Here is a 27,205-nt window from a genome sequence, read left to right as displayed (position 1 = left end):
GCACTGCTGACCCTCAGCACCAGGGACCTTGATTTGCTTCCAGCCTTGTGCAACTGTCTGTGTGGGGTATATTCTGCCTGTGTCTACATGGATTTCCTCCAGGTGCTCCACTTCCCCCTGCCACAGTCCAAAGATATTCAGGTTAGGTGGATTGGCCGTGCTTAAAAATTGCCCTGCAGTGATAGAGGATACGCACGTTAGATGGGTTAGCCATGGTAAAAGCCCGATGCAGGGTTACAAGAATGTGGTAGAGGTGTAGATCTGGATAGGATGTTCTTCAGAAGGCGAACACAGACTTGATGGGCTGAATATCCTCTTTCTGCACTGCGATTCTATGATTCATTGTGTTTTGATGCCATCTAACACCAATATGAGCTTGCGGAGCAGCAATCTTAAGTTAGCAATCCAGTCATTATATTTACAATGAGGAGGCATTACTTTTCTGTAGCACCAGACCTTGTGTGCACACAAGTCAGTCATGTTAGCCAGCAGAGCTGTAAGGTTGAACGATCTATTACTGCTCTAAAATTGTATTATAAGCACATAACAATTCAAATTCACTTTTCTTTTTGACAAACTGTAATATAGTGCCATAAACAAACACTCAAGTGATTTAATGCTATTCCAAAAAAACACCCTTTCAAACACTGTTGCCCAAAAACTGAATTCAGCAAATGCTCCACAAATTAGCATTTCATTTAATACTTCAAAATTTATTATTTCACAAATAAAAGCCAGCAATACTCAAGTTGGGAAAGAAATTATTTTACTAGAAAAATGCTATTAATGCATTTATTTGATTTAAAATAGAGTGAATTTCAGAGTTTCACCACACTTCAAGCTCCATCCCTCAAACTACATAAACAATTATGTTTAGATTACCACAATGACCCAAGTAGGATCTTCACAAAATTACTCAGCAGTTTCAAGCTAAAAAGTAACCCTTAACTTCCAAAGTCTTAATAACTTTATCAACAAAATTCATTTGTTAGACTGCAATTTCTAAGCACTGGCACCACTGTTTAAAAAAAAGCTCCAAAAATAGCAAATAATGAACAGACTTTTCTACCCTTATGTTGAGTAGAGCTGCCTCTTCACTTGACCAAAAGTTTCATTTAAAAGGCACAGACAATAATCTTTAGGGGGAATAAAAAAGACATCTAGGGAAGAGGTGATCTGATATTTTAGCTCAATAATGTTGCATATCAAATCGCCTTACAAAATGCAGAGCGAAAAAAGTATTAAGATCGAAAAAAGGTTTTCCATTTAGGATTCTATTCCATACAAGACTTAGCCAAATTCTTAAATTTAGATTTGGCAATTAACATTGCAATTAAAATTTTGTGAAATGCTTGCATTGATGTTCCTTCTCTTCAGTGGATCTGTATGCAAGACTGACAAAAGGTTTCTTCATGTTGAACAACCTTCAAAGCTAAAAGTTATTCCTATTACATTACTCATCACCTCTATCTAATGAGAGTGTTTTTGAAGGAATTCATTTTGTCATAAATAAAACATGGAGTTGGAGAAGAGATCAAATCAGTGAAACTCAAATGACTTTGGAAATCAGACAGGTAGGACATAAATACAGTACACACAATTACACTTACATTCTATGGTCTAGTCACTGTAAACGTGTGCATTAGTTAATTATGTTGACATTAAACTGCTGTACTAAGAGACCATGCAGTTTTGTTTTAAAAGCAGCACATAACTCTGTTCATTTAAAGTTATTCCTGTATATCAAAAAAACCTCCTTTTAACAAAAATAAGAGCAACTACATGATGCCTTAATACAATGCAATATTAACAGAGCCCTGTTACTTTGCATAAAACAATGAAGAGAATTTGAAATCCATTTACGACCAATTACTTGCCTTAGTTGTGCAGTTTACACACGCCTGTAATATTCAAAATTATGAATAGTAAACTTGAAAAGTTAGGATTTATAGCTTTCTTCCTGAAAAAATTGTGAATTGTAAGCCAAAAAAATTTGAACAGAAAACAACAGCCATGCAAAACTTAAATGGTTCTGAACAGATTTACATTTTAGTAACAAAGTGTGGAGCTGGATGAACACAGCAGGCCAAGCAGCATCTCAGGAGCACAAAAGCTGACGTTTTGGGCCTAGACCCTTCATCAGAGGGGGTTCTGGAATAAATAGGGAGAGAGGGGGAGGCAGACCGAAGATGGAAAGAAAAGAAGATAGGTGGAGAGGAGAGTATAGGTTCGGAGGTAGGGAGGGGATAGGTCAGTCCGGGGCAGACGGACAGGTCAAGGAGGTGGGATGAGGTTAGTAGGGAGGAAATGGAGGTGTGGCTTGAGATGGGAGGAAGGGATGGGTGAGAGGAAGACCCTCTCACCCATCCCTTCCTCCCATCTCAAGCCGCACCTCCATTTCCTCCCTACTAACCTCATCCCACCTCCTTGACCTGTCCGTCTGCCCTGGGCTGACCTATCCCCTCCCTACCTCCCCACCTATCATCATCTTTTCTCTCCATCTACGGTCCGCCTCCCCCTCTCTCCCTATTTATTCCAGAACCCCCTCTGATGAAGGGTCTAGGCCCGAAACGCCAGCTTTTGTGTTCCTGAGATGCCGCTTGCCCTGCTGTGTTCATCCAGCTCCACACTTTGTTATCTTGGATTCTCCAGCATCTGCAGTTCCCATTATCTCTGATACATTTTAGTAACCAACCTTCAGAAATCAGTTCATATAATTTAATACAGATAACAAGCAAGCAATCAAACAAATTTAATAAAATGTAACATCTACATGCTAGCACTGTTTTTTAAAAGATTCTCAAAATACGGCTAGTGCTGGTTGTGTTCTATTTATTTCTCATCCTCAAGTTGGCCTGAAAAAGGTGACGTGCATGTCTTTACAAAGTGGTTTGCTATGCCACTCCAGAGGCCATCAATTCTCCAGACCTGGTCACGGGAGACTGTTGCGTTTCACCAATCTGATTAACGGATACCCACATGCATTCAATTAAATTTACAACTAATCATGGTAGTATTAGTACTCAAAACATCTGGGTGAACAGTCCAGCAGTATGGTCATAGTTAAATTGCTCAAAGTAATGATCCAGTGGCTTGGATTAACAATTCAGAGCCAGAAGTTCAAATTCTAATGATACCGATTCATCACTATTTTACATGAAACACAAATTGGAATAAAAATTAGTTCAAGTGATGACCATGAAAGCATTTGGATTTGATAAAAACCATCTCTTTGGCTAATGCCTTTTAGAATGGAATTTGCCACTCCTAACTGAATTTGAATAAAAAATAAACAATTATAATACAAACAATAATTTGTTTAAAAAAATGGGACGAAAGATTCACCCGTAAATCAAAGATTTAGACTTAGACTACCTACACTACGGAAACAGGTCCTTTGGCCCAACAAGCCACACCAAGTCTCGGAGCATCCCACCCAGACCCATTGCCCTATAACCCATCTAACCTACAAATCCCTGAATGCTATGGGCAATTTAGCACAGCCAATCCACCTAGCCTACACTTCTTTGGACTGAGGGAGGAAACTGGAGCACCTGGAGGAAACCTACGCAGACACGGGGAGAATGCGCAAACTCCACACAGACAGTCACCTGAGGGTAGAATCGAATCCAGGGTCCTGGTGCTGTGGAGGCAGCAGTGCTACCCACTGAGTTGGGTATAGATAGACCATTTTAGGGGCAGCTATGAGTCAAACATAATACTTGAGCTTGAGTTACAAATGTCATACCAGGTGAACCCTAACAAAGATTTTAAGGCAGATGAGTAGTCATATTGAAAACAGTAATTTTATTTCATCCTTTTACATAATTTGATTTAAATGCCCTAGCTGCCATGGTAGGGCTTGAATTGCTTTACTAAGTTTTCACTCATTGAAAGGAACCATAAGCAATTTTGTTCTTGCGAGATGAATATCACTAACAAAGCCAGCATTATTGCCATAATCAACTGCCCTTGAGAAAGCAATGATACCTTCTTGAACTGCTGCTGTCAGTGTGATTTTGGTATACTTGTAGCCTTGGGCAGGGGATGTACTTTATTTTCAGTAGGTCAAAATCCTGGAATAGAGACTGTGACCCAAGTCAGGATGATGCGCAACTTGAAGGTGACATTATTCCTATGCACATGTTTTCCCTCGTCCTTTTAGGTGATAGAAGTTGTGGGTTTTTGAAGTGTTGTTTAAGCAGCATTAGTGAATTGTTGCAATGCATCTTGCTGCTGGTACACAATACTGCCATTGCACATCAATGGTGAAGGCCACACATAGCAGATGGAGTGTCGATCTGATAGACTGTTTCGTCCTGGATGACAGTAAACTTCTGAGGACTGCTGAAGCAGCTCACAAGCAAGGAAATGGAGAGTATTTCATCATACTCGTGTTGACAGATTTGAGGCTTTGGAAGACAGGAGGCAAGTTACTCACTACAGAATTTCCAAACTCTGATCTGCTCTTTTATTTATTTTCCCAGTCTAGCTCAGCTTCTAGAATGAAAATACTTAATTGAAGGAAAGCCAATTTCAGTGAAAATGAAACAAAAAAAGATTGCTAGGCAAAGCAATAACAGAACGACTGACTGCCTTGAACTAGGAAATGTTGGGCACAAAGTACGTTTCCACAAGGAAGAAACATATTGCATTCAAAGTCAGAATTCCCTAAATTAAATTAAAAAAGACAGTGCAAGAAGAAGAAAACAGGTACATCTTGCAGACATCAGGTCAATAATACAAATGAAAATAAGACAGAATTAGTTTGTTCAGAGGTGAAGTGAGAAAGGAGATAAGACACAGTCCGCCGATTTCTCAGCAACAAACCCAAGCCAACAGACAAAACGTGCCCAAGAACCACAACCGCTCTCCCCTACATCAAAGGCATCTCGGAAATGACTGCCAGACTACTCAGACCTCTTGGCATCATGGTAGCCCACAAAACCACCAACACACTAAAACAGCAGCTAATGAACTTAAAAGACCCTATGCAGACAACAAGCAAAACAAACGTCATCTACAAAATACCTTGCAAGAACTGTGATAAACACTACATTGGACAAACTGGCAGAAAGCTAGCCACCAGGATACATGAACATCAACTAGCCACAAAAAGACATGACCCACTATCACTGGTATCCTTACATACAGATGAGGAAGGACACCACTTTGATTGGGACAACACATCCATCCTAGGACAAGCCAAACAGACACGCACGAGAATTCCTAGAAGCATGGCATTCCAACCGGAACTCCATCAACAAACACATTGATTTGGAGCCCATCAACCACCCTCTGAGAAAAAGAACAGGAAATGACATCACCAACCCAAGGACACCTAAACACAAATAGAAAGCAGGATATAACACCAGCGCTTCACTGGAGGCTCACTGATGATGTTACCTAGAATGGTGACAAAACGTCTGAAAACTAACCTTCCAGCTCAGTGAGCAATCTCACATCCAGGAGATAAGACAGGCATTATTTAGGAGAACAGACTGGTAACTAACATAAAAAGGAATCCAAAAGTCTTCCATTAGAATATAAGTGGTAAAAGAATGGCAGACAAAAAGGTGGGCTGATCAGGGACCAAAATGTTGATCATTGCTGTTGGGAAGAAGGAATACTGTACTTTGCATTTGTCTTTAATATGGAAAAGGGTGCTGCCCAAATTACAATGAAAAGAAAGACAGTTGAGTGACAGGATCAGCTATTTAAAAAAAACTTCGAAGATGAAAAAAGCCAGATGCGATGCCGTGTGAGACACGAATCAAAATTGCTGTGGAAATAGTTATAACCTCCTAATCAGTCTTCGATACAGGAGAAAAGCAAGAGCACAGGAGAATTGCAAAAGTTGCATCCATGTTCAAAGCACACGGGGGCAAAATGAACTCAATAAATGACAAGTCAGTCAGTTTAACCACAATGCTAGAAACAGCGTAGAAATTATCTGGGACAAAATTAACAGCCACTTGGGCAATGGTAGGTTTATTAAGGAAAGTTAGTAAGAATTTGCTGAAAGCAAATTACACTTGACTAACTTGATCAAGGTTTTCGAAGCAGTAACAGATGAGAGTAAATCAGTTGATTTACGAATAGAGGACTTCCAAAAAGGCATTCAGGAAAGTACCACGTAATATGTTTGGCAGCATGTAATACGTTAGTTCAATGACACCAAAGGGACAGTGGAAACATGATTGGCTGTGAGAAAACTAGAGCTGTGGTTAACTGTTATTTTATAGACTGGAGGAAGGTATATAGTGGAGTCCTCAATGATAACTATTACGACCAGTATCACTTCTGAGATACAATAATTAACAAGATTTGAACATGCAAGTAACAACTTCAAAATTTGTAGCTGACAATCCTGCAAAAGGAGGACTTTTTTTTTTCCTTTATTCATTCACAAGATGAGAGTGTCACTGGCTAAGCAACATTTATTGCACGTCCCTAATTGCCCAGAAGGCAGTTAAGAGTCAATCATGTTGCTGTGGGACTGGAGTCACATATAGGCCAGACCAGGTAAGGATGGCAGTTTCCTTCCCTAAAGAACATCAGGGAACCAGATAGATTTTCTGACAATCGGCATGGATTCATAATCATCATCAGACTAGTCATTCCAGACATTCATTGAATTCAAATTCCACATTCTGCCATGGGGGGGCATTCGAACCTGGGTCTCCTGATTAACAGTTTTCTGGGTTTCCCGACTAACAGTCTATCGCCTCCCCATGGCAGCGATCGACTTCAAGAGGACAAAGGGATGAATCGCTGGAGATGTAGCAGACTAAACAATGCGGAGGGAGGTATGAAATTATACAATTCAATAGGAAGAATAAGGAAAAGCGATGTAAAATAAAGGGTACAATTTTGAAGAGCATACGGGAACAACGAATTCCAGAGTACATGGTCACAAATTTTAGAAGGTGGCAAGGCAGAATACCAAATTGCTTAAAGTCAAATGAAATGCAGGACTTTACATAAGAGACAGAGTCAATCACAATTGTAGCACTGTATTCAATTTCAAGCACTGCACAACAGGGAGTATGTAAAGGCTATAGGAAGGGTGCAGAAAAGATTGAAGAAAATAGTTACAGGACAAGGAATACAATTATGTGAACAATGGCGACTTGAGGAAAATTTATTTTGTTTTAAAATGCAGTGAATTTTAGTATCGGGAGTGCACCGCCCCAGAATGGAGGTAGGATCAATCATGGCTTTCAGAACCAAAACAGAGAGAGAATACAGAACAAACATGTAAAGAGACACAGAAAAGAGCAAGTGGGGTTACAGTCGCTATGTTGGCCAACACAGACACAGAGGGGGAGTAGCCTCCTTCTGTGCTCAAGCTATTCCATAGTTCCACACTAGTTCAAGCCTCTGGAATAATCATCCCATAATATAAATACAATGAACAGCACTCAATATAATCCTAAGAGAGAGAATCGGAACTGTTATCTCTGATTCTCCAGCATCTGCAAAGTGTGGATCTGGATGAATACTGCAGGCCAAGCAACATCTTAGGAGCACAAAAGCTGACATTTCGGGCCCAGACCCTTCATCAGAAAAAGAATGGGTCTAGGCCCAAAACATCAGCTTTTGTGCTCCTAAGATGCTGCTTGGCCTGCTGTGTTCATCCAGCTCCACACCTTGTTAACCCATAATCCTAACCGAACCAGGCTGTTTTCATACATTAGTCCTGCTATTCCAGTAATAAATCCAGTAAACCTTTTGCTGTATGTCCTCTGTGGCCAGAAAAACCTCCCTCCAATAAGGAGACCAAAACTGCTCACAATTCTTCAGGTATGTGCTCACCAAAGCCCTGAACAGTTGCAGCAAGATATCTCTGTTCCAGTATTTGAATAGTTTTGCCATGAAGACCAACATACCATTTGTCTTCTTCATTCCTGCTACACCTGGATGTTTACTTTCAGTAACTGATATACAAGGAACCCAGGGTCTCACTGCAGCTCCACCTTTCCCAATCTCTGTCTTCCTGTTTTTATTACTGAAGTGAATAATCTGACATTTATCCATATTATAATTCATCTGTAATATCTGCATCCTCAACTTATCCGAATCACATTGAAGCATCTCTGCATCCCCCTCACAACCAGCTTTGTGTTGTCTTCAAATCTGGAAATATTACCTTTATATATTTTAATAACTTAGATGAGGGAACTAATGTGAATAGCTGGGGTCCAAGCACTGATCCCTACTGTACCCAATTAGCCACTCGCTGTCACTCTGAAAATAACTTTGCTATTCCTACTCATTTTGTTTCCTGTCTGCCAGGCAGTTCTCTATGACACTGCACTAAACCCAATCCCAAACACTAATTATACATGTTAATCATGTGGGATCTTAACGAAAGCCTTCTGAAAGTCCAAGTCTACCACATTCACTGGCTACCCTCATCAACATGAATTACATCTTCCAAAAAATTCCAGTAGGTTTGTCAAACATGATCTGCCTTTTTGTAAATCCATGCTGCCTCAGTCTGATCCTGTCACTGTTTTCTAGGCGCTCTGCTACTAAATATTTTTAATAATTAATTAGCAGTTTCTGTTCTTCCCACGTGAGTCTAACTAGTCTATAATTTGGTTTCTCCACCCTTTTTTTTAAGAAAGGTATGATGTAGTTACATTAGCCACGCTTCAATCCATAGGAACTGTTCCCAAGTCTACAGAATCTTGAAAGGTGACCAATGCACCTGCTATTTCTAGGGCCACCTTAAGTATTCTGGGATTTTTATTAAAGAAGTTTTCAAAGCATTTATTTGAGCTAGATTGATACACACTTTAAATAAAAGCAGGTGGCACACTGTCCAGCTTGTTTGGTGTTGGCCCCAATCTTTAAACAATGCACCATCCTTTCTAATATGGATTATTGAACAGAGAGGATTTATCAACTTTTAATCTCAATTTCCCCAACTCTATTTCCCTACTAATACTGAGTTCTTTCAGTTCCTCCCTCTCTCTAATCCCTGTGTTCACCAGCACGTTTGGGACATTATTTACACCCTCTTTTGTGAAAGCAGAACCAAAAAACTTACATAGTTGGTCTGCCATCTGTTTCCAATTATAAAACTATCCGTTTCTGATTGTAAGGGACACATGGCTTTTTCTCTTCGCATGGCTACAGAAGCTTTTACAGTCAGTTTATATCTTTCCCCCAAGCTTTTTCCTACATCTCACAAATACCACCCACTTTAATAACATTCTTTGCTGAAATCTAAACTATTCTGTTCAATCTTCAGGTGTGTTTTTTTGGCCAATTTGTATGCCCGTTCCTTGGATCTAACATAGTACTCTTTCCTTTTTGTTAGCTATGATAGGGCCATCTTTCCGGTTTTATTCTGCATAAAGACAGGAACAAACAAACAAACCAACAATCAAAACAGTTGCTCCATGCACTCTAAATATTTGCCTCTGCCTATCCATAATCATCCCTTTAAGTAACATTTGCCAAGTTATCATTGCCAACTTGCTATATCTCAATTTATTTCATTTTGATTCAGAATCCTAATCTCTGGATCAGCTATATCACTCTCCATCTAAATGAGAAATTCTCTCATATTATGGTCACTCTTCCTCAGGGATCTCATGCAGCTAGATTACAGATTCTTTTTTCCTAAATACACAATAGCCAGTTGAGAATGACCTGCTCTAGTTAGTCCCTCAACAAATTAATCCATAAAAACCATCTCCTACACATTTCAGGAATTCATCCTCTATGGCACAGTTACTGATTTTATTTGCTTGTGTATATGCAGATTAAAGTTGCCCATAATTACAGCTGGAGCTTTATTGCTTGCATCTTTAAAAATCTGTTAAAGCCTTTCCCAAAATTACCACTGCAGTAGTTCCTCACTGTTGTGTTTATGTCCTCTTTAAACCAGCAATGCCATCCCACCTCCCTTTACTTTCTACCTGTCTTTTCTAAATCTTGAATATCTCTACATAATAAGATCACACCCCCAATCACCTTGCAGCCAGCTTCTGTAATCCCAACAGTGCAATACCTGCTCACACCTATTTGTGTGACTAATTCATCCACTTTATTCCAAATGCTCTGCGTATAAAGACACAGGCCATAAGCCTCGTCTTTTCAACATCCTCTTTGCTCTATTCACATTATTTTATGCCGAGGCCCTATTTGAAGTTCCTATAATACATTAGAATTTCTCATTTCAGCTCCAGAGTAATGCTGATACTGGGCATTTAAGACAGAAAAATCACAAAATCATCCAGATGACATTCCGGTCTACTGACAAGTAGTTTTATAATATTTGACAGCTGGTCCTATGCAGCTTATTTGCTCAGTTAGAATGGAATGGTAGAATGGAAGAGGAAGAAAGAGAGCAAAACTGATGAAGCAAGAGACAAAGTCAAATCTAGCCCAGATGCTACTGGCTTTTAGTTTTAAGACTACTATTTCCTTGAATGCGAAATGAATTTTATTCTAAGCAGGTCCACCACATAACCTAAATCAACTACCAGGATATTTAACTAAGTATAGGCGGTCAGAAATTGCAGGATTACAAGATAATTGGATCAGGGTGTTCATTCACCCTATCTTTGCTTCTTCATCTAAAATGATCTGTAATCTCTAATGTTAATTAAGGTTTTCATCTCCACACTTTCCAAAAATCCACCTCTTGAAATGAACACACTGTATCAAGAAATCCAAGTTCAGTCCTAAACTCAGTGTGAATGTGTCTCCTTGCTAAAAGTTGGCAAACTCTTGTTCAGCTGTCTAACGTGTGAAAATGTACTATTTCTGCACCGAAAAGCCTTACTTCCTCCAATCTTCCTGCACTGAGTCTGAGAGCCAGATCTGCTTCATAGTTCTTTCAATGCTTAAAGCAAGTGACTACAAGGAACAAAACAGTCAAGGTGTGATTTGAATAACTTTACCTTTTATCATCTGACAAAATCTGTTGTTCTGCTGAGAGAATTCAACATTCATTTGGCTGTGCTGTTTGCTTCTCATGAATGGGTTCAGCGGATTTGAAAATATTCCTCTCATTTCCTTTCAAGGACTCCATCCTTAGTCCATGAATACTGCTGAAATGGTCATGACATCAGTTTTCCTACTTGCATGCAGTACTTCACTGTTTGCATTAAAATTTAATCAACTACATACTTTGTTCATAATTTTGAGAGTGGAGTTGCCACTCCTATTCTTTCCTAGCTTGGTAATATGTGCAACAAGTTTCTGAAATCAAACCAAAGACATAAATTAGGGTCAGCAGAAGCTACTCGCAGGCTCTATTACCTATTCACTTTCTTCTAACCTTTCTCCACCTTATTATTTTCAAACTTTGATAACTGCCACAACTGAGGCTGAATTCGGGCGAACCTTTCTCGATGACTTTGAAAGTCTACAGACCACATCATAGCATCTACCACACAGAAACTTACATTCCAGGTGGGTTAGGAAGTCAATAAATCAGATATGTTCTCACATGTTGCTTTTATTACTTGTTATTTTAAAAATGTAATTTGCATGTTGACAATCAGGTAATATGTTACACTGATGTTTAGTAGTTAGCCATTTCACTCTTATTATCCCTTTTGAAATCGAGCAGTTGAACTTTTCCCCAATCTGCTGGTACTTCTATCTCCTTAAGTCCTCAATGGTCAGTAATGACTCAAAATTTCTGAACTTCTCAATTTTTAAACAGATATAATCAATTCTTGGGGAACTTAAATTTTAAAACCATCAGTTAATTTAGGAGTTCTACCCGATTCATATTCAACAAGTTAATTATGTTAAAAACAGGATTGCCTGCAGTTACATCATTTTACTTCTACAACTGTGAATTTGTGTATGTTTTGGCTTAGGTTTCTGACCACCTTTTAACATCTTTCAGAACACTATAAATCCAGTTAGTCCTCCAAATTACGTTTGTTATTTAATTACTTTTGTGTCACTCAGTTACAACTGAACATTAAATGTCAAGCAGTTTGCTTGCTTGCTCACACAATATCTATAGAAGTAATTTTAAATTTTCATGATAAATAGAAAAGGGACTTTAACCTAGGACCCGAAAATCATAATGATCTCTATTTACTGAAATGGTGACACTTCCTAAAGTATACAATCAACATAATCAAATAGCCAAAAAAACCACAAGCTGGCCAAATACTGAAACTTCAAATCAGAACTTGATTTTGTTTAAAAATAAAGTAATAAAATAGAAACTATTCAATATGTTGAAGAATTAAGTTTGCACAAGATATCAGAGTCCTTGATGCCAGCCGTCATCTCAGGAAAACTTAGTAGTGATTACTACATTAGTCTTGCAAGCATTAGACATTTAAATTTACTGTTCAGTTGATGACAGAATATTGTTTTGCGCAATTGAATAGTTATGCTTGGTAGATTCCACCTAAATTTTACCTTAAATGTGCCATGCCATCCATCCAATGTAGAATAAAGTTATTTCATATCTCATCTTAGTGGATAAACGGAGTGGCTTCTCAACCTTCATTAATTAAAAGAACTTCAGGTTTGGTAACAGGGGACTGAGATGTGGCAAATCAATGTATTGGTGTACATCAAACAAAGTAGCAGTCCAATTTAAGGGTTCAAAAAGCGCAGAAGCAACAAAATCCATCATTTCAGGCACAGACAGCAGGCTGAATAACTTCCAGTGCTGTAGCTAATCTGATTTTTCTTATCTGCCACTACCACTTATTTTAAAAAGTTTTTAATTATATTTGACTTTGTCATTGATGCAGGTGTTGTGGTGGGGCAACTTGAAACTTTTCACTGTATTTTTCATGTAAAAGTACACGACAAAAAAAATTTCTATTTTATTCACCATATCACTCAAAAGTGCTTTGCAGCTAATGAAGTACTTTAAGTGTTGTGATTCAACATCTTCAAAAAAAAATACACATTGCTATTTTTCTTTTAATTAAAAAAAGTACAAATGACAGGACTTCAAACAACATCAATTCTATTCATTGGTGAATTTCCAAAGGAATTCAGCAGCATCCTTATACAATAAGGAAAAATCTTCTCAAAATATACTAATAAATACTTGCAAATTTACCAACTGGCCACTAGAAATACGATTTATGGAGGAAACCCAGCAGAAACAGACAGACAGTCAAGCTTAATCTGCTCTCACTTTCTGTAAAATTGTGTTCTGTGTCTCCTTGACTCAGTTGGTATTTCTGTTTCTTGATTTAGGTGCCATAAGTCAATGTGACATTGTAATTAATGACCCTCCCTACTCCAGCCTAACAAATCTCCAGCTCAATAATCTTGTCTTGATCAGCAACCAAAAATGCCTTTGGATAGTAGGAAATGATGCGCATGGTGCAAAGTGGTGGCAATAGAATAGATTCCATCAATCCACGTGCAGACTGGATCCAATTACAGGTGCAGTCCTCCAAACTTGGGTTTTCAAGAAGCATTTTGACTAATGCGACTCAAGGACAAAAACAAAACCTGCAATACATTGCACGATTTTTAAGTGCAACTTTTCCTGAGCTTACTGACATACTTTAAAAAGATCTCAGACCTCTCAAAACTGCCTCATGAGAAACAAATCAGAATAGAATCTCCACAGTCATTCCAACCTAAGTTGGGGTGGTGCTGAGAGCATTTTCCAATGATAAAAGAGGAACTGTCATTAAATTCCAGTCTTTGCATAAAGGGATTAAAAAGTTTCACACAACAGTCTAAAAATCACACAAAAAATTTTTCAACACATCTAAAGAAAACCTGCTCACGTGGCACGAGGAATACCAGCACATTTAGTCTCGATGGCATGTTACACAATGTCAATTAAGTGAAATAACTTGAGCAGAGAATGCAAAATGGCCATTGTGCAGTTTATACTGTCTTAATATACACGCTCTAGCAAATGTAACATTGCCTCAACATACAGACACAGATATCCTTGGACAAGTGTAACAACACAAACAAAAATTCCTAGACAACAAGGTGTAGAGCTGGATGAACACAGCAGGCCAAGCAGCATCAGAAGACTAGGAAAACTGACATGTTGGCAGAAATGAGGGAGGGGAAGGAGATTCTGAAATAAATAGGGAGAGGGCAGAGGTGGATAGAAGACGGATAAAGGAGAAATAGCTGGACAGGAGACAGACTTGTCGAAGAGGTGGAGATGGAACCAGCAAAGGTGAGTGTAGGTGAGGAGTTAGGGAGGGGATAGGTCGGTCCAGGGAGGATGGGCAGATCAAGGAGACGGGATGAGGCGAGTAGGTAGGAAATGGGGATGGGGCTTGAGGTGGGAGGGCAAGTTAGGGAGGCAGATACGAGCTGGGCTGGTATTGAGATGGGGGGGGTGCTGGAGGAGATTTTGAAGCTTGTGAAGTCCACGTTGACACCATTGGGCTGCAGGGGTCCCGAACAAAATATGAGATGCTGTTCCTGCAACCTTCGGATGGCATCGTTGTGGCACTGCGGGAGGCCCAGGATGGACATGTCGTCCGGCAAGGGGGGGGGGGGGGGGAGTTGAAATGGTTCGCAACTGGGAGGTGCAGTTGTTTGATACAAATCAAGCGTAGGTGTTCCACTAAGCAGTTTCCAAGCCTCTGCTTGGTTTCCCCAATGTAGAGGAGGCCACAACGGGAACAGCAGATACAGTACACCGCATTAGCAGATGTTCAGTAAACATCTGTTTCATGTGGAAGGTCTTCTTAGGGCCTGCGAGGGGGTGAGGGCGGAGGTGTAGGGGCGGGTGTAGCACTTCCTGCGGTTGCAGGAAAATGTGCCAGGTGTGGTGGGGAGTGGGGAGGGGACAAGGCAGTCACAGAGAGAGTGGTCCCTCTGGAAAGCAGATAAGGGTGGGGAGAGAAAAAATTTCTTTGGTGATGGGGTCGGATTGCAGATGGCGGAAGGATCCAGAGGTTGGTGGGGTGGTACGTGAGGACAAGGTGGATTCTGTTTTGGTTGTCATTGTGGGGAGGGGATGCATTGGATCCGGAGGTTGGTGGGGTGGTACGTGAGGACAAGGTGGATTCTGTTTTGGTTGTCATTGTGGGGAGGGGGTGTGAGGGATGAGTTGTGGGAAATGCGAGGGGCACGGTCGAGGGCGTTTTCGACCACTATGGAGACGACGTTGCGGTCCTTGACAAAAATTCCTTCACCCTTACTAACAGAATCAGTTGAAAAGCTTTGTTATCTAAACACTTGCACGGGTCCCTTCACCCCTCCTTGAAGTCAGTGGCCATGTGAAACCTGGCAGCTAATAAAATATCAGCTGAGCGCTGTTGTTCAAAACTAAAGACGACTTAACACGGCAGAAAGCGTAAAGAATTCTGTATCTCAGTCTGTTTAATAAGAAGCGGCTCACTTGTCGGTGAGCTTATCCAACCCCAAAACCACAAAGCCAGCACCTTAATCCATTATGGTCACTGTGCCGATTTTTTACAAAAATGCAGCGATGAGGCACTGAAGCCGGAAAACTACTAGCGCAGTTGGGTACGTTTCAAAAATTGTACAACAATATAACAGACACGTGTCTCACAAACAAATCCACAAACATTCCATCCAAAACTATAAAGCATATCCTGAGCAATTAATTTCAGGTTTGATTTGCGTTGCAAATGTTGCCATCTAAATTGCAAGGAGCTAACGTAGACCTGCTATAAACATCACACACATAAGAGTGTGGCGGTCACAAATTTGACTTCAAAATAAAATTAAAAAAAACAAACAAACCGACCACGGATGAGACCCACGAATCGACATGAAGTCGATCCTGCTGAAGCCAAGCCCAGTGTCCAAGATTTAAAGTCTATGTAATGGTTGTGTAACGTGCATGATACTCATAAAACTGAAAACAGGCGTTCTGTTTCAGCCCCTGTTTTGTGGCCGGTAACTGAGGGGAGCTACAGCCTGTTGACATAGTGCCCTCCAGCCACCGACGCCGCACCAGTGATCCATTCGCCCGACACCCTGCACCCTTCAAACCGCGAGGCCGAGGCTGCGTCTGCGGCCCACAATCCGAACCGGCCCTGCGGGGTCACAAGCAGCTTCGGGTGACCAACCGCCCGGATCAATTAAAACAAAAACGCAATTTAAAATAACCTGGGGGGGGGGAAAAAAAGAGAGTGGGGGGGGTGGTGTGTGCGGGAGAGGCGAGGAATAGACAGGATGAAAACAAAAAGGGAAGCGACAGTGGGAATTTACTCACCAAGAATATGCCTGCTCGGCCATGGCAGCTTCAACAAGAGACTCACAAAAGCGGCGGCTGCTGCTGCTGCTGCAAACTCTCCTCCCTCCCTCCCTCTCGGGGGAGAGGATTAAACACCGTAGAGTTTTTGTTAAAAATTCTTTTTGTCGAGAGAGCGAAATCAAACATGAATAGGTGTGTTTCTTGTTTCTGTTCTTTTAAGAAAAACGGAAGACCCACTCAGTCAATCTCTGGCCATCAGGGTAACATGGCGGACAGGCGCCTTCATTGTGCATCAAGAGGGTTTTCCAAATTTTTTTAAAAGAGCAAGCAAAATCCTCCTCTCACCGGCACAGGGGGAAAAAAAACCCCTAAAAGCAAAATGATTTATTTTCGTCCCTTATTAAAAGAAAATCCGAAATAAAACCGTGACTCTCACACAAGAGGAACGTCGTCCACAGCCACCCGATGAACGGTTCCTTTTTTCCTTCCCTCTATTGTTGGTGGTGTCTCTCCTCCGAGAGGAAAATATAAGCTTTTCTTTTTAAAAAGAAACACAACACACAAGCGGCAAATGCCGCAGCCGGTTGGTGTTTTTACACACAGACGCTGATAGAAAGTGGTGGTGTGATATTATGATTATGATTATTATTATTATTATTTTGCTCTTTCTCTTCTTTTCCCCTTCAGTCAAGTCCAGGCTCGCACCGACTCTGTCCGTAAACCGCCGCCACTGCTGCTCCTCCTCAGGCTCCAAATGAATCCGATATCATAATAAAAAAAAATTCTTAAACAAAAAAACCACCTCCCTCCCCCCGCTCCTGTCGCCGCCTTTCCCGTTTTGCTTTAACGACGTTCCCACGCAAGCGCGCTCATTGAAAGTTGAAGCACGTCAAACTACGCTATCAATGTCCTCTGACTTTCATCTGGGACCTCCAGATTGGCCACTTCTAATTTTGCCTGGATCGCATGAGGCTGATAACAATCGCAGTTTTCCCACAGTCGCATTTAAAAACCTCACTTCTTTGACCAGACTTTTGATCACCATTGTGTGTGTGTGTGTGTGGCTTCAAGTCAGATTTTGTTAGGTAGCACCTTTGAGTGTGTTAAATATAAACCCAAATTATTCGCTCATGCTACTGTTCTGGAAGAGTTCGTTGTCATTTTCTTTACGCTCCTGCGGGAAATACAATGGTGCTGTCATTCGTAGCCATGATGACTTTCACAGCATGACTGACATTGGACGTCCATAAAAATTGATGGGAAAGCTGTGACAATGGCTAAACGTGCCACAAAAATTCCAACATTATTGTTTGTGATTTCCTTGCTTAACGACAACCTCTAGTCATTTTCAAATGCTACTGTACTTCCCACCTCCCAAAAGCTGACAAAGCAGTTGCAATTTTAGCCCTTCTTATCCAGGCACCCTTGATGCATACTGTTGTGCTGTGATTTCAGTATTCTGCACTCAGTTGCATTCCCCCAATTTGTGTACATTGTAAAAAGTTTAGAACATATTCCCTTCCAATCCCTAGCTCCAGCCTGAATTTATCACACCCAGCTAACCCATACTCTACTGTCTACAATTCCAGAGACAGATTCGGCTTATATAAGGATATGAACAGCTTTGGACCTTGGTTGATCAAACCCATTTTGATGGTAAGTAAATATTTTGTTTTATTCTCTTAAACATTTAGCAATACTGAACTAATGAGAAACTAACATGTTTATAAAAGCCTTGAATTTGTTATTGGAATGTCTCTCCCTTGTTTTTCATTATTACTGGTATTGAGTAACAGTGTCAAGGCTGTGAAGAGATTTGACTAAATTCTAAAAATGGGTCTTTATGTTACCAAACTCTGAGCTAACTCAATTTTCCAAACTTCAACAAACATTTACAACAGATACAAATTCAATTGAGATGCCTCAGGTGCCATTAGGCTCAATTTCTGATGTTAGTCCACAGGCCTCCCAGTAGATGGCATTGGTTTTCCATCAGGTGAGGTTGAGACATTGGCCCAGAATTTGGAGATAAGATCATTGTGCATTCATGACATGCACCTTTGTCACTGTGTAAACAGAACACAACAATTTATTTTATGCACAAAATATTCTGTCTCGCCAAATCACCATAAATTTCTTTATGACTCACAAAGGGTGGGATCTTGCTTGCAATTTCCTTACGATTCTTTAAAAAAGGCTTCCATTTACTTTGCGCCTTCTTACTATCTCAGGATGTCCCAAAGTGCTTTACAGCCAATGGAGTACTATTTGGATTCTACTCACTGTTTGTAATACAGGATGCATAAGTAAACACTTACATTTGGGAAGTGATGGCCTGTAACTTTCCAAATGCCAAATGTTGTCAGGCAGATGCAGATTTTAACCACCTCATCTTATTCTTGCTTAAAACAATATAGCTATGACTTTCATAACTGTGCAATCATGCAAATTTATGAATACTAGATAAAATTGCTGCATGTGCACTATAATTAGGATTTTTTAAAAACTCACTCAAGGAATGTGGGTACCTCTGGCTAGGCCAGCATTTATTGCCCATCCCTAGTTGCCCTGACGACGGTTAGTCAGCTATGTTGCTGTGGTTCTAAAGTCACATAAAGGCCAGACCAGGTAAGGATGGCAGATGTCCTTCCAGAAAGGACATTAGTAAACCAGATGGGTTTTTCTTCTCACAGTCAACAAGAGTTTCATGGTCATCATTAGACACCAAATTTCAGATTCCTTATTGAATTTAAATTCTCCCATGGCAGGGTTTGAACCTGGGTCCCCCTAGAGCATTAGCTGGGTTTCTGGATTAATCGTCTAGTAATAATACCACCAGGCCATGGCCTCACTATTAAACATGTCCCAGAAAGTTAGGACAGACATTCCATTGTACATGGGACCTTTAAATTATGAGATTCATGTCCCTGAAATGCCACTTAATCTTGGAGGCCCAGAAAAGGAACAATTCAAACAATAAAGTCTCAGTTCTGCAGGTAGAAAATAGTTTTAAAATTAAAAAAATTGGTTTCTTACATTTCCCTTGTTTCATTCTTAATCCAACCTTTATTTCCTCTTTATTTCACTTGCTAAACCAAATATTATTTTAAATCACGGTACTTCTTTTTCTGATGTTTGCTGTTTCTTTCTTTATACATGAATATTACTCTTTAAGAAATTAGACTCTCAGTGGTTTCATCTACCATGCTGCCAGATGTTCTCTTAACCTAACATGAGTTTTTCAATTTACATGTCCAACAATTCACAGTAAAAAATAACTGAGCTGAATAGTAAGGAATAAAATCCAAATCAAAGAGCAAATGTCGACAAATTGTGGCCCATTTATGAAGTTTCATCCGCAACAAAGTTACAACTGAAAGATAATGTGTGAGGATGGAAATTTATGTAAAATGACCTTTGCCATTAACTTATGTTCACAGAAAGTTAGCTTACAATAATGGAACAATTAGGAAGGCAAATGACATGTTACCCTTTATAGCAAGAGATTCAAATACAAGAATAAGGATGTATTGCCAAAATTATTTAAGAATTTGGTGGGACCATCCTTGGAGCACTGTGCACGGTTTTGATTTTCATCTCTGAGAGAGAATGTATTTGCCTCAGAGCTCATACTGTGAAAGTTTACTTGGTAAGTTTACTCCTTAACTTCAGCAATCTGTTTTAAAACAGTTCTTTTCCCATTTCACTAGCAATCAAAAATATGAAAAAATAAAGAGACATGGTCTTTACAATAATAACAAGTTATCATATGGCACAGTGCCCCACAATGATATTCTAGAATATTAGATAATGTTTTTGAGAATTTTCTGGAATTGATGATGATGGGAGGGGGTTTGCCTATAGTGGTATTATCACAAGATTACGAATCCAGAAACTCAGCTAATGTTCGAGGGATCTGGGTTTGAATCCTGTCTCAGCAGGTAGTGGAATGAATTCAATTAAAAGAAATGAAATTCAAAAACCAGTAATGACCATAAAACCATTATTTATAGTTGGAAAAACCCATCTGGCTCACCATGTTCATCTAGTCTGGCCGACGTGTGACTCCAGATCCACGCTTAACTGTCCTCCCAAATGCCCTAGCAAATCACTCAGTTGTGTTAATCACTGCAAAGTCTCAACAAAAAATGAAATTGGACAGGCTACCCAGCATCGATCTAGGTACTAGAAAAGACAATGGCAGAAACAGCCCTGTCGACCCGCTAAAGTCGTCTTTACTATGAGCTGAAGGCTAGTGCCAAAATTGGGAGAGCTATCTTCCAGACTAGTCAAGCAACAGAAAATGTCCCAAACACCACCATCATGATCCTTGGACATATCCTATCCCACCTACAGATCAGACCCAGCAGAAGGGGCAGCACAGTGGTATACAGAGAGGAGAGAGTTGCCCTTGGAGTCCTCAGCATTGACTCTGGACCCCATGAAGTCTCATCACTTCAGGTTAAGCATGGACATGGAAAGCCCCTGCTGATCACTGTGTACCATCCTCACTTGGCTGATGAATCAGTGCTGCTCCATGTTGAACAACACTTGAAGTAAACACTAGGATGGCAAGGGTGAAGAATGCACTCTGGGTGGAGGATTTTAATATCCACCATCAACAGTGGCTCAACTGCAGTACAACTGATAGATCTATTTGGGTCCTAAAGGACATAGTTGCTAGACTGGGTCTGTGGCATGTGATGAGGGAACAAACAAGAGGGAAAAACATACTCGACTTCATCCTTACCGATCTGCCTACTACAGCTGCATCTGTCCATAATAGTATTGGTAAGAGTGACCATCGCACAATCCTTGTGGAGATGAAGACCAGCCTTCGCATTCAGAATAACCACAGTCATGATGTGTGGTACTATCAACATGCTAAATGGGATAGACTTCAAGCGGATATAGCGACTCAAGACTGGGCAGTCATGAGGTGCTGTGGGTCATCAACAGCAGCAGAATTGTACTCCAGCACAATCTATAGCCTCACAGCCTGGCATATTCCCCTCTCAACCATTACCATCAGACCAAGGGATCAACCCTGGTTCAATGGAGAGTGCAGGAGGACATCCCAGGAGCAGCACCAGGCATACATAAAAATGAAATAAAAATCTGGTGAAGCTACCAAACAGGACTACTTGTGTGCCAAGCAGAGTAAGCAGCAAGTGACAGACAGAGCTAAATGATCCCACAACTAGTGGATCAGATCTAAGCGCTACAGCCCTGCTGCATTCAGTCTGAAAGATGGTGTACAATTAAACAACCCACTGAAGGAGAAGCCTCACATATTCCCATCCTCAATGATGGAAGATCCAACCACATCAGTGCAAAATATAAAGCTGAAGCATTCACAATAATTTCAGCCATGAAATGCCAAGTGCATGATCTATCTCAGCCTCCTCCTGTGACCTCAGCTTTGTAGATGTCAGTCTCCAGTTAATTCAACTTGCTCCACGTGATATCAAGAAAATGGCTGTCAAGTGACAAGTATATTGTGCACCACATAACTGCCAGTCAATGACAACCTCCATCCACTGCCCCTCGTGTTACCATCACTGAATCCCTCACTATCAGAATCTTGAGGGGTTACCACTGACCAGAAACTCAACTGGGCTCGCCACATAAACACAATGGCTACACAAGCAGATCAGAGGCTAAGAATATCGCAGAAACTAAAACACTTCCTGACTCCCCAAAGCCTGTCTACCATCTGCAAGACACAAGTCAGGAGTGCAATGAAATACTCCTCAATTTTCTGAATGGTTGCAGCTCCAACGGTACTGAAGAAGTTTGATATCATCCAAGACAAAGCAGCCTGTTTGATTATCACCATATCCACAAACATCCATTCCCTACTGTATGTACCATCAGCAAGAAGCCCTGTGAGAAATTCAAAGATCCCTGGACAGCACCATCCAAATCCATGACGACTTCCAACTAGAAGGACAAGAGCAGCAGATACATGGGAACACCATCACCTGCAAGTTCCCGCCCAAGCCACTCACCATCCTGACTTGTAAATATATCACCATTCCTTCACTGTCACTGGGTCAAAATCCTGGAATTCCCTCCCTAATGGCATTGTGGGTCTACCTACAGAACATGGACTACAGCGGTTCAAGAAGGCAGCTCACTCCCACCTTCTGAAGGGCAACTAGGGATGGGCAAGAAATGCTGGGCAGCCAGCGACACCCACATCCGAGTGAATTTAAAAAAAATACCGAATGGCAAATAATTTTTTTTAAACTTCCAAAGGGAGGAATGAAGGTTGGCAATAACGCGACCTCTTATTCAATGTGACTTTCCAAATGTCCCTATTCACCTCCATGTTCATGAATACAATTCCTTTGGAATATTTTCTTAAATTTTCATTTACTGAAGACATTGGACTTCCCTTGCTACAACTTGACTAAGTTGAGTCAAATCTACACACTACCTCACCCGTTGGCTTTGGGACTGGAGAAATAACTCCCATCCTGATTGAAATTTGATTTTCTTCACATCTGGCTGTTTTATTTTTCTAACTATGAACAGCCCTCACCTTTATCCCCCTCCACCCACACATCAACGAATACCAGTCAGTTCCGCTGCCTTCGCCTCCACGCTTACTTCTCTAACCAGGAGCCTAACCCTCCCTCCACTGATCCCTTCACCCGCCTCCAACACAAGTCCTCCTCCTGGACACCACCCCCAGGCCTCCTACCCTCCCTCGACCTCTTCATCTCCAACTGCTGTCGAGACATTAACTGCCTCAACATCTCCACCCTCTCACCCACTCCAACCTCTCCCCCGCAGAACGGGCAGCCCTCCGCTCCAACCCCAACCTCACCATCAAACCTGCAGACAAGGGAGGTGCAGTTGTAGTATGGCACACTGACCTCTACATGGCTGAGGCCAAACGCCAACTCTCCGACACGTCCTCCTACCGCACCCCGGATCATGACCCCACCCCCGACCACCAAACCATCATCCCCCAAACCATCCACAACCTCATCTCCTCACACCTCCCACCCACAGCCTCCAATCTCATTGTTCCCCAACCCTGCACCACCCGCTTCTATCTCCTTCCCAAAATCCACAACCCCACCTGCCCTGGTCGACCCATTGTCTCTGCCTGCTCCTGCCCTACGTAAGTCATCTCCACCTATCTGGACTTCATTTTCTCCCACTTGGTCCAGGAACTCCCTACCTACGTCCATGAACCACCCACGCCATCCACCTCCTCCAGAACTTCCAATTCCCCGGTCCCTAATACCTCACCTTTACCATGGACCAGTCCCTAAACACCTGCATTCCCCATGCAGATGGCCTAAATGCCCTCTGCTTCTTCCTATCTCACAGGCCCGACCAGACCCCTCCACAGATACCCTCATCCGCCTAGCCGAACTCGTCCTCACCCTCAACAACTTCGCTTTCGATTCCTCCCACTTCCTACAGACAAAGGGGGTGGCCATGGGTTCCCACATGGGCCCAAGCTATGCCTGCCTCTTTGTAGGTTACGTGGAACAGTCCCTCTTCCGCACCTATACAGGCTCCAAACCCTACCTCTTCCTCTGTTACACTGATGACTGTATTGGCGCCGCCTCGTGCTCCCATGAAGAGCTCGAATAGTTCATCCACTTCACTAACACCTTCCACCCCAACCTCAAGTTCACCTGGACCATCTCCATTACATCCCTCACCTTCCTGGACCTCTCTGTCTCCATCTCAGGCAACCACCTATAAACCGATATCCATTTCAAGCCCACCAACTCCCACAGCTACCTAGAATATACCTCCTACCACCCGCCTTCCTGCAAAAATTCCATCCCCTATTCCCAATTCCTTCGCCTCTGCCACATCTGCTCCCAGCATGAGGCATTCCACTCCCATACATCCCAGATGTCCTCATTCTTCAAGGACCACAACTTCCCCCTGCAGTGGACGAGAATGCCCTCGACCGTGTCCCCCGCATTTCCCGCAACACATCCCTCACACCCCGTCCCTGCAATAACCGCCAAAAGAGAAACCCCTCGTCCTCACATACCACCCCACCAGCCTCCGGATACAACACGTCATCCTCCGACACTTCTGCCATCTACAATCCGATCCCACCACCAAAGACATTTTTCCATCCCCATCCTTGTCTGCTTTCCGGAGAGACCACTGTCTCCGGGAATCTCTTGTCCGCTCCACACTCCCCTCCAACCCCACCACACCCGTCATTTTCCCCTGCAACCACAGGAAGTTCTACACCTGCCCCTGCACCACCTCCCTCACCCACATCCCAGGCCCCAGGAAGACTTTCCACATCAAGCAGATGTTCACTTGCACATCTGCCAATGTGGTAAACTGCATCTGCTGTACCCATTGTGGCTTCCTCTACATCAGGGAAACCAAACGGAGGCTCGGGGACCACTTTGCAGAACACCTACGCTCGGTTCGCAATAAACAACTGCACCTCCCAGTCGCAAACCATTTCAACTTCCCCTCCCATTCCTTAGACAACATGTCCATTCTGGGCCTCCTGCAGTGCCACAACGATGCCATCCAAAGGTTGCAGGAACAGCAACTCATATTCCGCTTGGGAACCCTGCAGCGCAATGGTATCAATGTGGACTTCACCAGCTTCAAAATCTCCCCTCCCCCTCCCGCATCCCAAAACCAGCCCAGCTCGTCCCCGCCTCCCTAACCTGTTCTTCCTGTCACCTATCCCCTCCTCCCACCTCAAGCTGCACCTCCATTTCCTACCTATTAACCTCATCCCGCCCTCTTGACCTGTCCGTCCTCTCTGGACTGACCTATCCCCTCCCTAACTCCCCACCTTCTCTCACCTTTACTGGCCCAATCCCCACCTCTTTGACATGTCTGTCTTCTCTCCGTCGATCTTCTCCTCTATCCATCTTCTATCCGCCTCCCCCTCTCTCCCTATTTATTTCAGAATCCTCTCCCCAGCCCTCTTTTCTGATGAAGGACTAGGCCCGAAACGTCAGCTTTTGTGCTCCTCTGATGCTGCTTGGCCTGCTGCGTTCATCCAGCCCCACACTTTGTTATCTGGCCATTCAGGCTTGCCCTTTTACCTCAATGTGATGTTGCATTCTTGTCTTTAGTTTTTCCAGTCCTGTGAAAATATTCTCAAAGTTTCACTGAAAGTGACTTCTTGAACTTTTGATGGTTGAGTTGCTCCTCATTCTTAATTCTTAAACACTTTTGTGCTGAACAGAGAAAAGTCGTAATAATGTAAAACATTTTTCTAGTTTTTGTCTTCCTTTTTACTGGAGTGTTTGTTGCCTTTCTGTCACTTTATAATGGACTCGATTTGGTCCATATAGTATTGATTTATTTATTGTCACATGTATTTTGTTACAAAATTACAGTGAGAAGTGTTGCTTAGTGGCACTGCACTCCAGAACTATCTTAAATCACAGAAAAAGAAACCAAAACAAAGAATATAAAAGCAGAAAAATGAAGAAATAACGAGTGTTCAACTTACAATTCTTCTTGTTAAGAGCTCTGTCACAGGCCTAGTGGCCAGGAGCAAGTCCTTTTTATCATTGCTGGAACAAAAAATCACCACTCTTCCACTCTGTCTCACCTCCACCAACACCCTCGCTAAAACTTGCCAATGCAGGTATCACTGATGTCACTGGTCACCCAAACTCAACTGTGCCGACACCACGAGGCCACTTCAGACCCACCTCGCTAATGCCGTTGGGTCTCGTAGTAAGCCCAAACTGGCAGCCACCCGCTGCCTCCGTGAATCTGTGACATCTGTCACATGTAGGCCGAATGCAGATGGCGCCAAGAACCCAAACCTACCACTGCCACTGCAACCGTGAGTCAGCATCAGGACTATCTCGCTGATGTAGAAGTCAATGGGAACGCAAACTCGCCTCAGACAATACCGCGGCCACAAGACTGCGATAGGCTCACTCACCATCACCAATGCTGGCACCACACCATTGGTTGGAAACAGTGTCTTGCTAACCACTGTCCCTTGTCTGACAATATATTTACTTTCTTTTATTCATTCACAGAATGAGGCCGCTGCTGTCCAGGCAGCATTTATTGCCTGTCCCTAATTGCGCAGAGGGTAGATAAGAGCCAACCGCATTGCTGTGGGTCTGGAGTCACATGTAGGCCGGACCAGGTAAGGATGGCAGTTTCCTTCCCTAAAGGACATTAGTGAACCAGATGGGTTTTTCCAACAATCGACAATGGATTCACAGTCATCATTAGATTCTTACGTCCAGACATTTATTGAATTCAAATTCCACCATCTGCCGTGGTGGGTTTCGAACCCCAGAATGTTATCTGGGTCTCTGGATTAACAGTCCAGTGATAATACTACTAGGCCATCGCCTAGGCCAGCTCTGTATAAATTAAAATTAGTTGTATGCCCATTGGCATGGATGTCTGTGGTTAAGAATTTATTGTTAATGGTTTTATCTCCTCTACAAAGACCTTTGTCTTGTCTCTCACTGAAGAATTGTGCACCTCATGGATAATTTTGTTTTTAAAGACTGTGGGAGAAATCCTACAGAGATCCAAGCAATGTGAGCTATGGTGACATGTGTGGCAGAATCAGACAGGAATCTAGCAAGACCCAAACGCCATTACCAGAATATTCTCTACTTGTTCAAAGTAGAAAATGCCTACTTAAGGACTTTTTGTACTTGTTTTATTTAAGAAGGGAAATCTAGAAAGTCCATTAGCATTCCCATGTTGCATTGTAAATTCTTGAGTGTACAAATGTGAGCTGATAGCAACAACAACCGTCCCTTCATACATTTTGCTGCTAGGTAAAGTATCCCCGCATGGGGCCCAAATATTGTGGTCAGTGGTCTGTGGTCTATTAATAAGGTAAATTCCCAGCCATACAGATATTGATGGAATCGTCTAATGCCAACAATGATTCCTGGAATTTTTTTACCTATACATCTGTAGGTCATTTCTGCTTCAATATTGATGCAACAGTAGTTAACTCCTCTTCACCATTGAGCAATGTGTGAGAAAAGACTTCTCCCACTCAATATGGTGATGCATCGCATACTA

At 42.0% G+C, this 27,205-nt stretch overlaps 1 protein-coding gene and 1 long non-coding RNA gene across 2 annotated transcripts in view; one reads left to right on the top strand and one right to left on the bottom strand.

The window, feature by feature from the left end:
• sppl3 (signal peptide peptidase 3) overlaps positions 1-16,999 on the bottom strand; it is a 188,436-nt gene extending 171,437 nt beyond the window's left edge. Inside the window, exon 1 of the mRNA XM_048556050.2 lies at positions 16,184-16,999. Coding sequence (XP_048412007.1) covers positions 16,184-16,206 — 23 coding nt within the window. The 5' untranslated portion in view covers positions 16,207-16,999. The remainder of the gene's footprint in view (positions 1-16,183) is intronic.
• A 104-nt stretch (positions 17,000-17,103) lies between these two features.
• Positions 17,104-26,262, top strand: LOC132210996 (uncharacterized). The gene is made up of 3 exons (XR_009447265.1): positions 17,104-17,223; positions 17,755-17,821; positions 26,188-26,262. It is a non-coding gene; the product is annotated as an uncharacterized LOC132210996 (long non-coding RNA).
• Positions 26,263-27,205: the final 943 nt, after the last annotated feature.

The sequence above is a fragment of the Stegostoma tigrinum genome, chromosome 26, assembly GCF_030684315.1.
Source record: "Stegostoma tigrinum isolate sSteTig4 chromosome 26, sSteTig4.hap1, whole genome shotgun sequence".
Classification (NCBI taxonomy): Eukaryota; Metazoa; Chordata; class Chondrichthyes; order Orectolobiformes; family Stegostomatidae; genus Stegostoma; species Stegostoma tigrinum.
The sequence above is the reverse complement of the archived record's forward strand: the minus strand, read 5'-3'. Positions and strand labels throughout refer to the sequence as shown.